The sequence below is a fragment of the Rutidosis leptorrhynchoides genome, chromosome 2, assembly GCF_046630445.1.
Source record: "Rutidosis leptorrhynchoides isolate AG116_Rl617_1_P2 chromosome 2, CSIRO_AGI_Rlap_v1, whole genome shotgun sequence".
Taxonomy (NCBI): Eukaryota; Viridiplantae; Streptophyta; class Magnoliopsida; order Asterales; family Asteraceae; genus Rutidosis; species Rutidosis leptorrhynchoides.
The window spans coordinates 93718127-93730976 of record NC_092334.1 but is presented as its reverse complement, the minus strand read 5'-3'; the positions used below and the strand labels follow the sequence as shown (position 1 = coordinate 93730976).

At 33.8% G+C, this 12850-nt stretch overlaps 1 protein-coding gene across 1 annotated transcript; it reads left to right on the top strand.

The window, feature by feature from the left end:
• Nucleotides 1-6366: 6366 nt before the first annotated feature.
• Nucleotides 6367-8417, top strand: LOC139888085 (NEP1-interacting protein 2-like). The gene is made up of 4 exons (XM_071871119.1): nt 6367-6439; nt 6527-6678; nt 7934-8017; nt 8127-8417. Exons 1-4 carry the CDS (start codon nt 6367-6369, stop codon nt 8415-8417), a joined length of 600 nt encoding a protein of 199 aa, XP_071727220.1.
• Nucleotides 8418-12850: the final 4433 nt, after the last annotated feature.

Sequence of the window (12850 nt, the reverse complement as noted above, 5' to 3'; positions counted from 1 at the left end):
TTTGTCCTTTGTAACCCAAGCTTGAACCACCACCTGCACCTTGTATGGTTTCTTGTTTCTTAAAAGATTGTTGTTGGTTACCTCGATCATAATTTCCATTCCACTTTCTTTTGTTACCTGATACCTTCACATCAGTATTGGATGCTTTCTTATCCATGATGACCTGATCCATTAGCTCGTTTGCCATGGTTATAGCTTCATGAATTGTCTTAGGTTTCGATGCTGTAACGTTTGCCTTGACCTTTTTGGGCAAACCATCTTTGTACATTTCAATCTTCCGTTCTTCGGTTGGAACCAATTCAGGACATAGCAAAACTAATTCCATGAATCGCTGATTGTAGTTGGTGATTTCAGTACCAATAACCTTCAGACTTCGTAACTCATCTTCCAACTTCCTAACCTCGTTCCTTGGACAATATTCGTTGATTAACATTGTTTTGAATTCTTCCCACGGAGTATCATAAGCTACATCTCCTCCTACAGCCTTCACATAATTTTTCCACCACGTGAGTGCACTATCTTGTAAAGTGCACGATGCATACTTGGTCATGTCCTTTTCAACACAACCACTGATTTTAAACACAGTCTCCATCTTTTCTATCCACCGGGTTAAACCGATTGGTCCTTCTGTTCCACTGAATGATGAGGGCTTGCAAGCTTGAAAAGTTTTGTAAGTGCACCCCACACGAGGATTTGGGTTAACTGCAGCACCTCTTGCAGCCTCGACCCATAACATTCTGTCGTTCACTCGCTGATTGATGAGTTCCTGGATTTCTTGTTCCGTCATTCGGTTCAATCGCGCCATATTCTTCTATAAGAATGAAAAGAAAATAATTATTCACATGGAATATTATAGATGTAGTGTATATTTACAGTACATTATAGCTTATTAATAATATGAACCAGGTATTATTATAAAAGCCTTTTCTTCTTATTAGCATTTTATAATTATATCTAGGGTAGTACCTACCCGTTAATGTTCATACTTAATAGCTTAGTACCGAACCAATTACTACAATCTAAATAATACTTAACCATGGAAAATTATTGCATTTCACACTTCACTATTTTACATATGCTTATCTTACATCGAACATTAAGCAAACCACACTAATAATATTATACAAAACATTATATGATCCCATGGTTTAATACGGCAGCGCATCGTTTGGTCTATTTTCTAGGACGTTTAGTTCCAATGAATGGCCTAACGCTTATCCTAACTGTCTGCCTATATTTTGGCGGTGGGGCTGAAGAACTAGATGCCGGGACAGCACGAATAGGAATAGCGGGAATAGGGGTGGTAGTGTTTAGTGGAGTTGGTGCCACATCATCCTTACTAAACTCGGGATTTGAATTTTCTAATTCATTAGCTTTTCGTTTCTTTCCTTGTTCGAACTTGTCTTTCGTAATTTCCTCGGGTTCACTTTCCTCCTCGGGTTCACTTTCCAGATTTTCTATAGTTGGTTCATCCGGAATTTGTGAGTCTTCCCCAAAGATATTATTTTCGTCATCGGATAGGTTAATGACTGGAACACCATCTGAAGATTCTGATTCGGAGTCGCTGAATGTGATAATAAGTTTTGAGCCCGACATCTATCACACCACAACTAACTCATTAGTACTACATAATATTTACATATAAATTTTAACCAACAGTGATAAGCAATGGTTTTTGAAATCAGACCCGGTCAAAGTCCAGACTTACTAATGTATCCTAACGACTTATTAGTTAGACACACTAATGCAAACCTGGTTCGCTAAGACCACCGCTCTGATACCACATGTCATAACCCGTCCTTAACCCTAAGAACGAGTTAGATAACGTATGATTTCATTGCGAGGTATTGACCTCTATATGAGACATTTTTAAAAGAAAACTGCATATATTTTACATTACAAACCACAAATCTTATTTTTGATACAAGCTTTAGACGATAGAAAGATGATTATCGTTTAGCGATAATCTTCGACTTACAAACTTTACAAATAATGATAACAACACGATTTCTAGTATATTTTACAACACAAATCCTCGGGTATGCAGTTTTATTTTTGACACAAATATGCGTACGCAAGATCCTGCTCAAATTCAACATAATGCAGCGGAAACTTCTAATTATCACCTGAGAATAAACATGTTTAAAACGTCAACATAAAGTTGGTGAGATATAGGTTTAGTGCCGGCAGCAATATATATATAGACCACAAGATTTCATATATAAACAGTTTAATAAAAATATTCTAAGTGGTTGAGCACTTGGTAACCATACTTAACATTTAATCACGTCGCATATTCCCTTTATTATGAAATCTTACTACACCGTACCAAGTGTAGTCACGAAACGAAGTACTGTGCAACCGTTGAATACTGGTCGTCCAGTCCGGTTGGGGTTGTCAGGCCCGATAGATCTATCAACAGGATTCGCGTTTACAATACCGCTGTAAATATTAGTTACCAAGCTACAGGGAAGTATGCCAGTGGTACAACTCAACGTAGAATATATTTTTCAGTTACTTGTGTCCATAACGTAAAACATAAAATACATGTATTCTCATCCCGAAATATTTAGAGTTTAAAAGTGGGACTATATACTCACTTTCGTCTTGAAGATATGTAATTTCGACTTGGTCTCCGATTGATATCACGAACCTATCCATATATAGTTTATCAATATATTTCTATTTTAAACAATCGTCACATATATATACTTTTTATACTTTTAATAGTTTTAATAATTTCTTAGTCCGTAGTTAGCAGTCCGATGTTAGTAATTCAATTTTAATGGTTCATTTTTAGGTGTTTAATAAACCCCCAATGAAATAAATAAAAACCCCCATCGTATATGTATTGGTCGAGATTAATCTTGACCCATGGTACCGGTGTTGTCAAATGACGTGTTGCGTACATAAAGTACCGGTGTTGTCAAATGACGTGTTGCGTACAATCATGGGATCTTATGATTAATCTTCTCGTATTGTTTACGGGTGATCCTGAACCATATAAAATTAAATTATGAGTACATATATATAAAATATCATGTTATTTTAAAAAGATGTGATTTATTTAATTTTTTCCCAATTATTTTCGTGGCTAAACTAGTCTTGGATATCCGATTTTGTTTCGGTCATAGTTTCTTCGTTACAACTCCGTTTTCGTTGATTCAACTTGCCATCTCCTTGGATCGAGTCCCTCTTTAAGACTATGAACTGTAAATACCTTAGTTTGTATTCAAAATCACACGGCATAGGTCAAACTTTAGTGAAACTTATGAAGTTAATCATTTTCCATCATGTAAACAACCTCAAATGATTATTTTTCTAAAAATACTTATACTTTGAGTTAAATCATGAAATTTTTATGTGTTATCATATTCATATTAAAAATCATTTTTCCAGAAAATAAACCTCCAATTCAAAGTTTAAGATGGTTTTTAATTATCCAACCCAAAACAGCCCCCGGTTGCACTCCGACGTCGTAAATTCAGTTTTTAAGGTGTTCTTTGAAAAACCAAGTTATACCTTGTTAAGTTAGCATATAATTAAGATATGTTACAGGTCTTGAAGTATTTTAAAAGTTAAGTTAGAAGGATCTATTTAGTTTGCGAACAAGTTTGAAATCATTCAAACTATGTTCTAGTTTATAAACTCTTATATATATAGCTTTAAATATATGAATTGAAAAGGAGTTGAAGTAGAGTTTTTACCTCAAGTTTAAAATGTAAAGTTGCTGGAAAGAAGTAGTAAAATAAAAGTTGAGAGAGTTCTTGCAAGTGTGTGTGAAAATTGGAAGTAAAATTTGGAAAATGAATGTGTAAAAATGAGTTAGAAATGGTGCTTATTTATAGGCTTGAAAATTTGGTTTTTAGTGAAAATATCTAAGATAAGTTAAAATTTATTATGTCATGAATGACATATTATTCCAATAATTGAAGATTTCTATTGGTATATACCAATAGTAAATACTTCTAGAAGCTGTGTATAGTACCCTAGATATACGTATAGGATTATTGAGGAAACGGAACGAGAATTCAAATATAACTATCTTTTGTAAATATACTTATATTGTTTTATGTATAAAAGCCCTTTAAAAATGATTAAATACATTACTTATACGATATATGTGTAAACATTATAAATCATCAGTATTTATGTCAAATAACGTTACGTAGGTTATTGTTTTGAAAACTTAAGTTAGTAGTTTCAAAATATACTTATGACTTTTTGTTATTAATACAAAATGAGATATTAAAACATCCTTAGATCATGTTAAATATGTATGTATAATTATCATATATTGTATAGTTCGTGATATCATCGGTCAAACTAGACGGTCAAACGTTGTGTAAAACTCTTTTCAAAAACATAAGTCTCAACAATTTGGATTGCTTATCATGTTGGTAAGGTTTAATTTATGTAAATATTAATCTCATAAGTATAGAACGATCGGAAAAGTGCGGGTCATTACAGATAAATTAATATAATTATAAAAATTATATTTTAAATAAAATAACTTCCATTAAAATAAAAATCAAATATTACAATTCCTAAAATAAAATAAAAAATTACAATTCCTAAAAACATTACAATTCTTAAAAATGAAAACAAATACGATTACATTTTCTAAACAAACGATTCAATTTCCACTTTGCAGCTTGGCATCGCCGCTTTCTTCGCTTGAAGAACCGTTGCATCTTCTTCATCCATTCCCTCGGCAGACATTTGTAGTATTTTCAAATCAAAGTAACTAGTCATTGAATCAAATGTACTGCTTGCACTTTCATCAAAAGAGGATCTTGTGGAAGCGGCGGAACTCGAAGACGTATTTTGTGATTTTGATTTTTTTGATTTTCCGGGAGGTCGTGCTTGGGTTCTCTTCCGCCTCAACAGCCTTTGATTCCTCATCAAGATCCAAGTCATCCAAACGAACATAATCCCGACGTTTGTTTGTTTTAAGTGGACTCGGGTTGTTCCACTTTTGCCTGTCTTTTAGGAAATTCCAAGCAACGTAAATGTTAAACCTCTTAAACGTCTCCACCTTGTATCGTGCATCACAACGTTCCTTGAAATCGAAATTATGTTCGCCACTACGTGGAACTCGTTTGAGACGACTCATGATTCCACCATACTTTCTACAAGCTTCATTCATTTTTGTCCATTTCGAGGACAACATATCCTTAGTTCGTTTGTAAGGTGGACCCCTCGAATTGTACTCCTTCATTACCACGTTCCAAAACGAAAGTGCGTTTTGATCATTGTTTTGGTTTGGATCTTCTGAAGCCGCAATCCACGATTGAGCTAAACGTAGCTCATCTTCGGTTCCCACAAGTACTCGGTGCGTCTTCTAGGTTGAGACGAATCGGCCGCGACTTCTTTTCCTTTAGCCTTTGCTCTCGACTTGCGTATTGGTGCTTGTTGTGTTTGTTGTGTTTGTGAAACTTGTATTTGCGGAACTTGTGTTTGTTGTTTTTGTGCTTGTTGTTGTTGTTTTTGCCACATCAAAAAGCTTTACATTTGCTCGGGAGTCATTTTTGTAAATGATTGTTGTGAATGCGCAAATTGAGTAAAACCGAGATTACCCTCACCACCACTAGCCGAACCTTGAGTCGATCCGGGTGAGTATGGCGAGAGTGGACTCCATTGTGAATTGAGATAATACGGGTTGTTCGACATCGTGAAATCGAAATTGTGTTTAATGAAAGTAGTTGTGTTTGAGTGAGATTTGTTTGTGTTTGTGTTTGTGTTTGAGTGAGTTTATATAAAAGGATTTTAAAGTTTTAAAAAAGAAAAAGAAAAAAAAAACAAACGGCTAAAAAACTAACCGTTGAGGTATTTTTTATTAACCGTTGCATTTCTCTCGTCGCATACGCGACTGACCGCTTCGGAACGCGCAAGGTAAAATGGGTTGGGGATTGGGCGACGGCGTCGCCTATAGTGCGACGGGGGTCCGACGAGGCTCGACTCCCATTGCTCAAGTAATTATTAAATGTAAATCTAAACACCCCTAACCTACGTGTCAATGGTCAAAATATTCATTTTAAAAACAAAGTTCAAATCTATTAAATGCACTCTATCTTATATTCGGAGCAAAAGTCTGATAATAACAAATTAACAATTAATAAAGCTGTGGATGATGCTTTGTGCATGTATGGCAAGTGGAAAGCTACGTAGGTTTTACTGAATATGTATCCATTAATGCACTGCACTCTGTTTTCTCTTCTTTCTTTTTATTCTACAAATATAAATGCATTCCCCTGTTTTCTGAACTTCAAACCCAAAAACCCCATTTATATACACCCTCCCCTTGTTTTTTATAACAAAGAAGAAAAAAATACACCATCCCCTACATATTTCTTAACAATTAAAATGGAAGTTACAGTTTTCTTCAATGTTCTCAACAGAGTTTTTCTGGCTTTTGTCACTTGCATCATCACTCTTGGTATTCACCTGCATTCTTTACGTCCAAAATTTGAACCTAAATTAATGTAGTTACGATTTAATTAAATTATTTTATATTTTTAATTAGGTGGTGCCTTAGTGGGAATGCTAATCGGAACAATAAAAGGTCCGGCTACAGAACTAGGGTTGGTTCGTGGTGGTGTTGTGGGTGCAGTCACCGGTGCTCTAACGGCGTTGCAAGTCATGGATATGATCGTTAGTGGAGAACCCTTTTCCAAGGTTTGTTCTGATATTCTTTGAATAAATATTATATTGAGCTAGAATGAATAAAAAAGATTTCATAAACTATATGTATATGTATATATTTATGAATATGAATAAATGATCTTGACAAACAACGTTGTCATGTAATAATAAAATACAAAATCGAATGTATATAATTTTATCTAAACTATAATTTGGATTACAACTTACAAGTGGCACGTAAATAATCAGGTTTTATGTTTCATGTTACCTGACTTTGAGGAGGATTTTACATAGATGTACCTTGTGTGTTAGTGGAGCGATTGTACATGACCTAAAATTTTAGGACTCAAATTTTTTTGAAAAGACACATATACGAGTATTATTCTTCAATGGTTGAAAAAAAAACATACATCAACTGTAAAACAATTTTGCGCCTTTAAAAAATATGTTAGAGACCATCTCAAAGATTATGAAGGAAAAAAAGGACATGTACAATCTCGTTAATTGACGCTGCATTAAGTTTTAGGTCAATTACACGCATTCAATTAATAATTTAATTTAGAGTAGTAATGAATTGTCATTGATGACTACTGGTAATGATATATTGGAGAGTATTACTTGACTACAGAAAGTTTTAACTAACTTTGTTTTTAAAAAATGCTAGGAATGTCTATTTTATTTTAAAAAAAATAGTTTAACTATAATGAGATAACAACTAGTTAAGAATGAAACACTTTGATGCAGTTTCTTTGATAATTTTTTGTTTGTTGATTATTTTCAGTACTATTAAATTTTGTGTATTTAAAAGTTTTATTTTTATGAAACATTTTGTTTTTAAAAATACTAGGAATGTATATTTTATTCAAAAAATAGTTTAACTATAATGAGATTACAACTAGTTAAGAATGAAACACTTTGATGTGGTTTCTTTGATAATTTTTTGTTTGTTGATTACTTTCAGTACTATTAAATTTTATGTGTATTTAAAAGTTTTATTTTTATGAAACATTTTATATCTCGAGCAATTATTAAGACGGTCATGCTTAAGGTTATCTTGTTATCATTTCTGACCATTTTTTATTCAACTCAAAATATGTTGTTAATGAGGTTTGAAACTCTAACCTCTTCACGATATTACAAACTCAATTATTAGACTATTTTGAGTTGGTCAACACTTCAACTTTATGTTATGTATAAAAAAAATAGTGAAAAGAAATTGTTAGTAAATAGTCAAAATCGACACCTTTCAAATCGGGATACCTGAAGCAGCATGCTTGTGTTACTACAGGTATCTTTGCTTCATAGTCTTGTAAACGGCGAAATCGTTGCAGATTGGGTCACTCCGGCTGTGCTGAAAGCCTACCAATCGCAAGTAAGAAATCATACTTTAATTTCTATTCAACAATAGTTTAGTTTATAAAAATGTTAGCATATGGACGATTTAAGCAATTTTGTCATTTTTTTTATTTATGATCATACAGGATAGTGATGTTGAAACATTTGTAGATATCTTTGATGTATTTGAGAGCAATAATGAGTCAAAAGGGTTGTGTGAAGATGAAATAAACAAATTACCAAAATGCATGCTCAAGAATTATAGCAAGAAGAATGAAAGAAATGAGACAAATTCATGTGCTATTTGTTTACATGATTTCAAGAATAGAGAAGAGGGGAGACTACTGCCAAACTGTAGACATGTTTATCATGTGGCATGCATAGATAAGTGGCTAATTAGGAATGGTTCTTGTCCTATTTGTAGAAGGGATGTTTAGGGGTGATTTTGTCAATACGTAAAACTCAAAGGGGTATTTGTCAAGTTTTGGAAGTGTTAATGAATATTTGTTTTTTCCTTTTCTTTTACTCTTTAGATTACTCTTAAGCATGACGGTGCGTCATGGAATCACTGACTGCCACATCAGCGTCACATCAGCATCTCCTTCCCATCACTAACTCATCACTAAATTACTAATATCGATGACGGTCCGTCATCGTCACACCTTTATTTTTTTTATATTAAACTTATATATTTAATAACTTATATATAACATTTAAATTCTTAAAAATTAAAATTTTATTAATAAAAAAATAGTACAAGCTCCTAAAAATAAAAAATAAAAACATTACAAATTCCTAAAAAAAAAAAAAAAAAACCATTATAAATTCCTAAAAAAAAAATACACATTCCTAAAAATAAAAAAACTTACGAATTTCTAAAAATAAAAACATTACACGTTTAATATGACCCGATCGTATCGTCACTCACGTACCCCTCGTTGGTGTGGGGGTATTCAGGCTGAGGACGAACGCAAAATTGTCGTATCTAAATACCAATACAATAAAACTCGATTCGGTTGCATTTGAGTAACGCTCTCCCGACAATTTCATGCCATTCTTTTTTCGGTCGTGATAAACTCAAACTTATCGGTTTCTGGATCACACCAAGCAAAATCCGAGGCCTCGAAGTCAACATGTTCGCGTATGTAGTCGAACAAACGCGCCGTGTCCCAGTAGGTGATATCGAGTAACTCGAACGATTTTTTCTGCCCGTCTAGATACATCTTTCAATCTTCGCTTAGTGATCCCCCGTACCAAACATCCATCGAAACAAGACAACGAGCCATGAGTTTAAGTGTGTGTTTTTCGTTTGAATATTACAGTGTGTATGTTTATGTTTGAATGGAATGGTGAGAATTGGAGTGTGTATGTTTATGTTTAACATCAGTGTATATATATATATAGGTGAGAATTGAAGAATTGGAGTCCGTTGCACACTCAAACGTAAACCCGCAAATTTAGCCGTTGCACACTGAAAATTGCATGCAACGTTCGAAAACCTTCCGCCCTAATTTTGCTTGGCAACGACTTGGTGGAGTACGGGATAGCAGCACGGATACAATAACGGTTTGCTAGTATTGGCGGCCTTCAAGGGCGGCCCAACAGCGGCCTTCAAGGGCGGACCGATACTAGTGGTCTTAGTCAAAAGAAATATGATATTTTTTTCCTACACAGTAATATATATATATTGGTAAACACGATTTGATAATTTTATCACAAATTCGAGATAGATACACCAGTTTAGTGACACGTTCATAAACCTGTTTTGAAAAACTCAATTTTCAGAAAGTCCTGAATATTAAAACCCTAATCCATAATTTTTCCATATCTATATATATTGAAAACCTAATCTTGTCATGATATTAATTCGTGGGCAATTGAAACTGGAAGTTGTCATGTTTATGTTTATGTAATCTCTAACTATTATGTTTATGTTGCATATCATTTTCCGTTTACAACACATTCACAATTGCAATAATAAGTGAAATTATTGAATTGAAATTAACACAAATTTTACATAAATGAAAATCGATAATGACACAATCAAATAAATATTACAATCAAACACATTTGATAGACACATTTCACCACCTAATTAGCGTTTATCAGGACACGTTTTCCTGTTATGACCGCTACCACGACACATACGATATTTCGAGCTTGCACTTATTTTACCAATGTTAGGCTCATCCATCTCATCCTGTATACGTCATCCACCTCTCCTTCCTTTATGCGTGATTAGTTTCGATGAATCGGTATGAATGCTCCAATGTGCTTGGTCTTTATGTGGAACAAATGATTCATTATATTGATCTCTCCACCTGGTAGTTGTGTAATTGTTAATAATCGTCATAGTAATCCCACCTGCATCAACATCCAAATGTCCACATACAATAATGGCACAGGCAGGTGGAAATCTTTGGTATTGCCATCTTCCACAACAACACTTTCGCTTCTTATTAGTCAGTGTGAAATTGGTCCCACAATCACCGGCTTTCTCATAAGATGAGTGGACCTGGTACACACCCTGATTGACATCATAGGGTGTTATTCGGTAGGTCGTTGCTATTCCTTCACGCTCTTTATAGAGTTTCCACATTTGTCTGGAGAGTGGCGAATTCTAACTTGTAGAATCCAATGATTGCTTGATAAAGTAGTTTCTAGTGTAATCAATGGTATATTCAATACACGTTACGATTGGCATCATACGACCATAATGCAACACATTGTTTAGTGACTCGACATGTTTGTTGTTGTTTTACCCCAATGATGTTGACCTCTGTCCCTATAAAGATCTCAGTTTTCTTCTACATCCTTCAAATATTTCCAAGCTGCTAGATTAGCGACGTTAATTTCTTGAATCCCATGTTTGTAGATGTTGTATTGCGTTGTGGCACTAGTCATCCAACACCAGTTTTTAATTTTGTCATTCTTAAACTCTGTGTTTAGGTTTCTGCGAATGTGACATAAACAATACTAATGATATCAACCATCAATTCCATTCATCGCATTTAGTATACTTGCATGTCGATATGAAATAACACATAGTTCTCTTTCAGTATGGCTAGCGACATGGTCTCAGAACTGTTACAAAATCTTGTGTTTATTCTCTTGGTCTACAATTGTAAAAACAACATGCAGAATTTGCTTGTTAGCAGTTTTTGCAACTGCAGTTAGCATTTTTTCATGTAATTACCTTTTAAATGAGAATCCACACAAATGATAGGAACACACTTTTTAAAGGCTCGAACAGGCGGTTCGATTTCAAATGCCCATGATATATACTTAAACGTAATCAATGTAGGTCCGGTTTGTGAACCATGGGAAAATTGAACCATTGTATCGGGATTATAATAAACTATTTCTGCTAAATATTTGGGTAATGCAGCAAAATTAGTTTGTCAAGTTTCATACATCTGTTCAATTTCAAAACGCCTTGCATTCCATGCCTTAACATAACTGACATCCACATTCCAAGTATGTTTTATGTGTGCTTGGATGTGATTAATTTGATACACAAAGTCCTTACCGATTTGTCCAGCAATATCACTAGCAATCAAGCCTGAAGTTAAACAACGATTGTTATTAGCACGAACGTTTCAAAAACAGTTGCGTTCTGAAATGTCCCGTTCTTATTGATTAAAAACGTTCCATATTAATTGATTTCGTTGCGAGGTTTTGACCTCTATATGAGACGTTTTTCAAAAACTGCATTCATTTTTAAAACAAACCATAACCTTTATTTCATAAATAAAGGTTTAAAAAGCTTTACGTAGATTATCAAATAATGATAATCTAAAATATCCTGTTTACACAAGACCATTACATAATGGTTTACAATACAAATATGTTACATCGAAATCAGTTTCTTGAATGCAGTTTTTACACAATATCATACAAACATGGACTCCAAATCTTGTCCTTATTTTAGTATGCAACAGCGGAAGCTCTTAGTATTCACCTGAGAATAAACATGCTTTAAACGTCAACAAAAATGTTGGTGAGTTATAGGTTTAACCTATATATATCAAATCGTAACAATAGACCACAAGATTTCATATTTCAATACACATCCCATACATAGAGATAAAAATTATTCATATGGTGAACACCTGGTAACCGACATTAACAAGATGCATATATAAGAATATCCCCATCATTCCGGGACACCCTTCGGATATGATATAAATTTTGAAGTACTAAAGCATCCGGTACTTTGGATGGGGTTTGTTAGGCCCAATAAATCTATCTTTAGGATTCGCGTCAATTAGGGTGTCTGTTCCCTAATTCTTAGATTACCAGACTTAATAAAAAGAGGCATATTCGATTTCAATAATTCAACCATAGAATGTAGTTTCATGTACTTGTGTCTATTTTGTAAATCATTTATAAAACCTGCATGTATTCTCATCCCAAAAATATTAGATTTTAAAAGTGGGACTATAACTCACTTTCACATATTTTTACTTCGTCGGGAAGTAAGACTTGGCCACTGGTTGATTCATGAACCTATAACAATATATACATATATATCAAAGTATGTTCAAAATATATTTACAACACTTTTAATATATTTTGATGTTTTAAGTTTATTAAGTCAGCTGTCCTCGTTAGTAACCTACAACTAGTTGTTCACAGTTAGATGTACAGAAATAAATCGATAAATATTATCTTGAATCAATCCACGACCCAGTGTATACGTATCTCAGTATTGATCACAACTCAAACTATATATATTTTGGAATCAACCTCAACCCTGTATAGCTAACTCCAATATTCACATATAGAGTGTCTATGGTTGTTCCGAAATATATATAGATGTGTCGACATGATAGGTCGAAACATTGTATACGTGTCTATGGTATCTCAA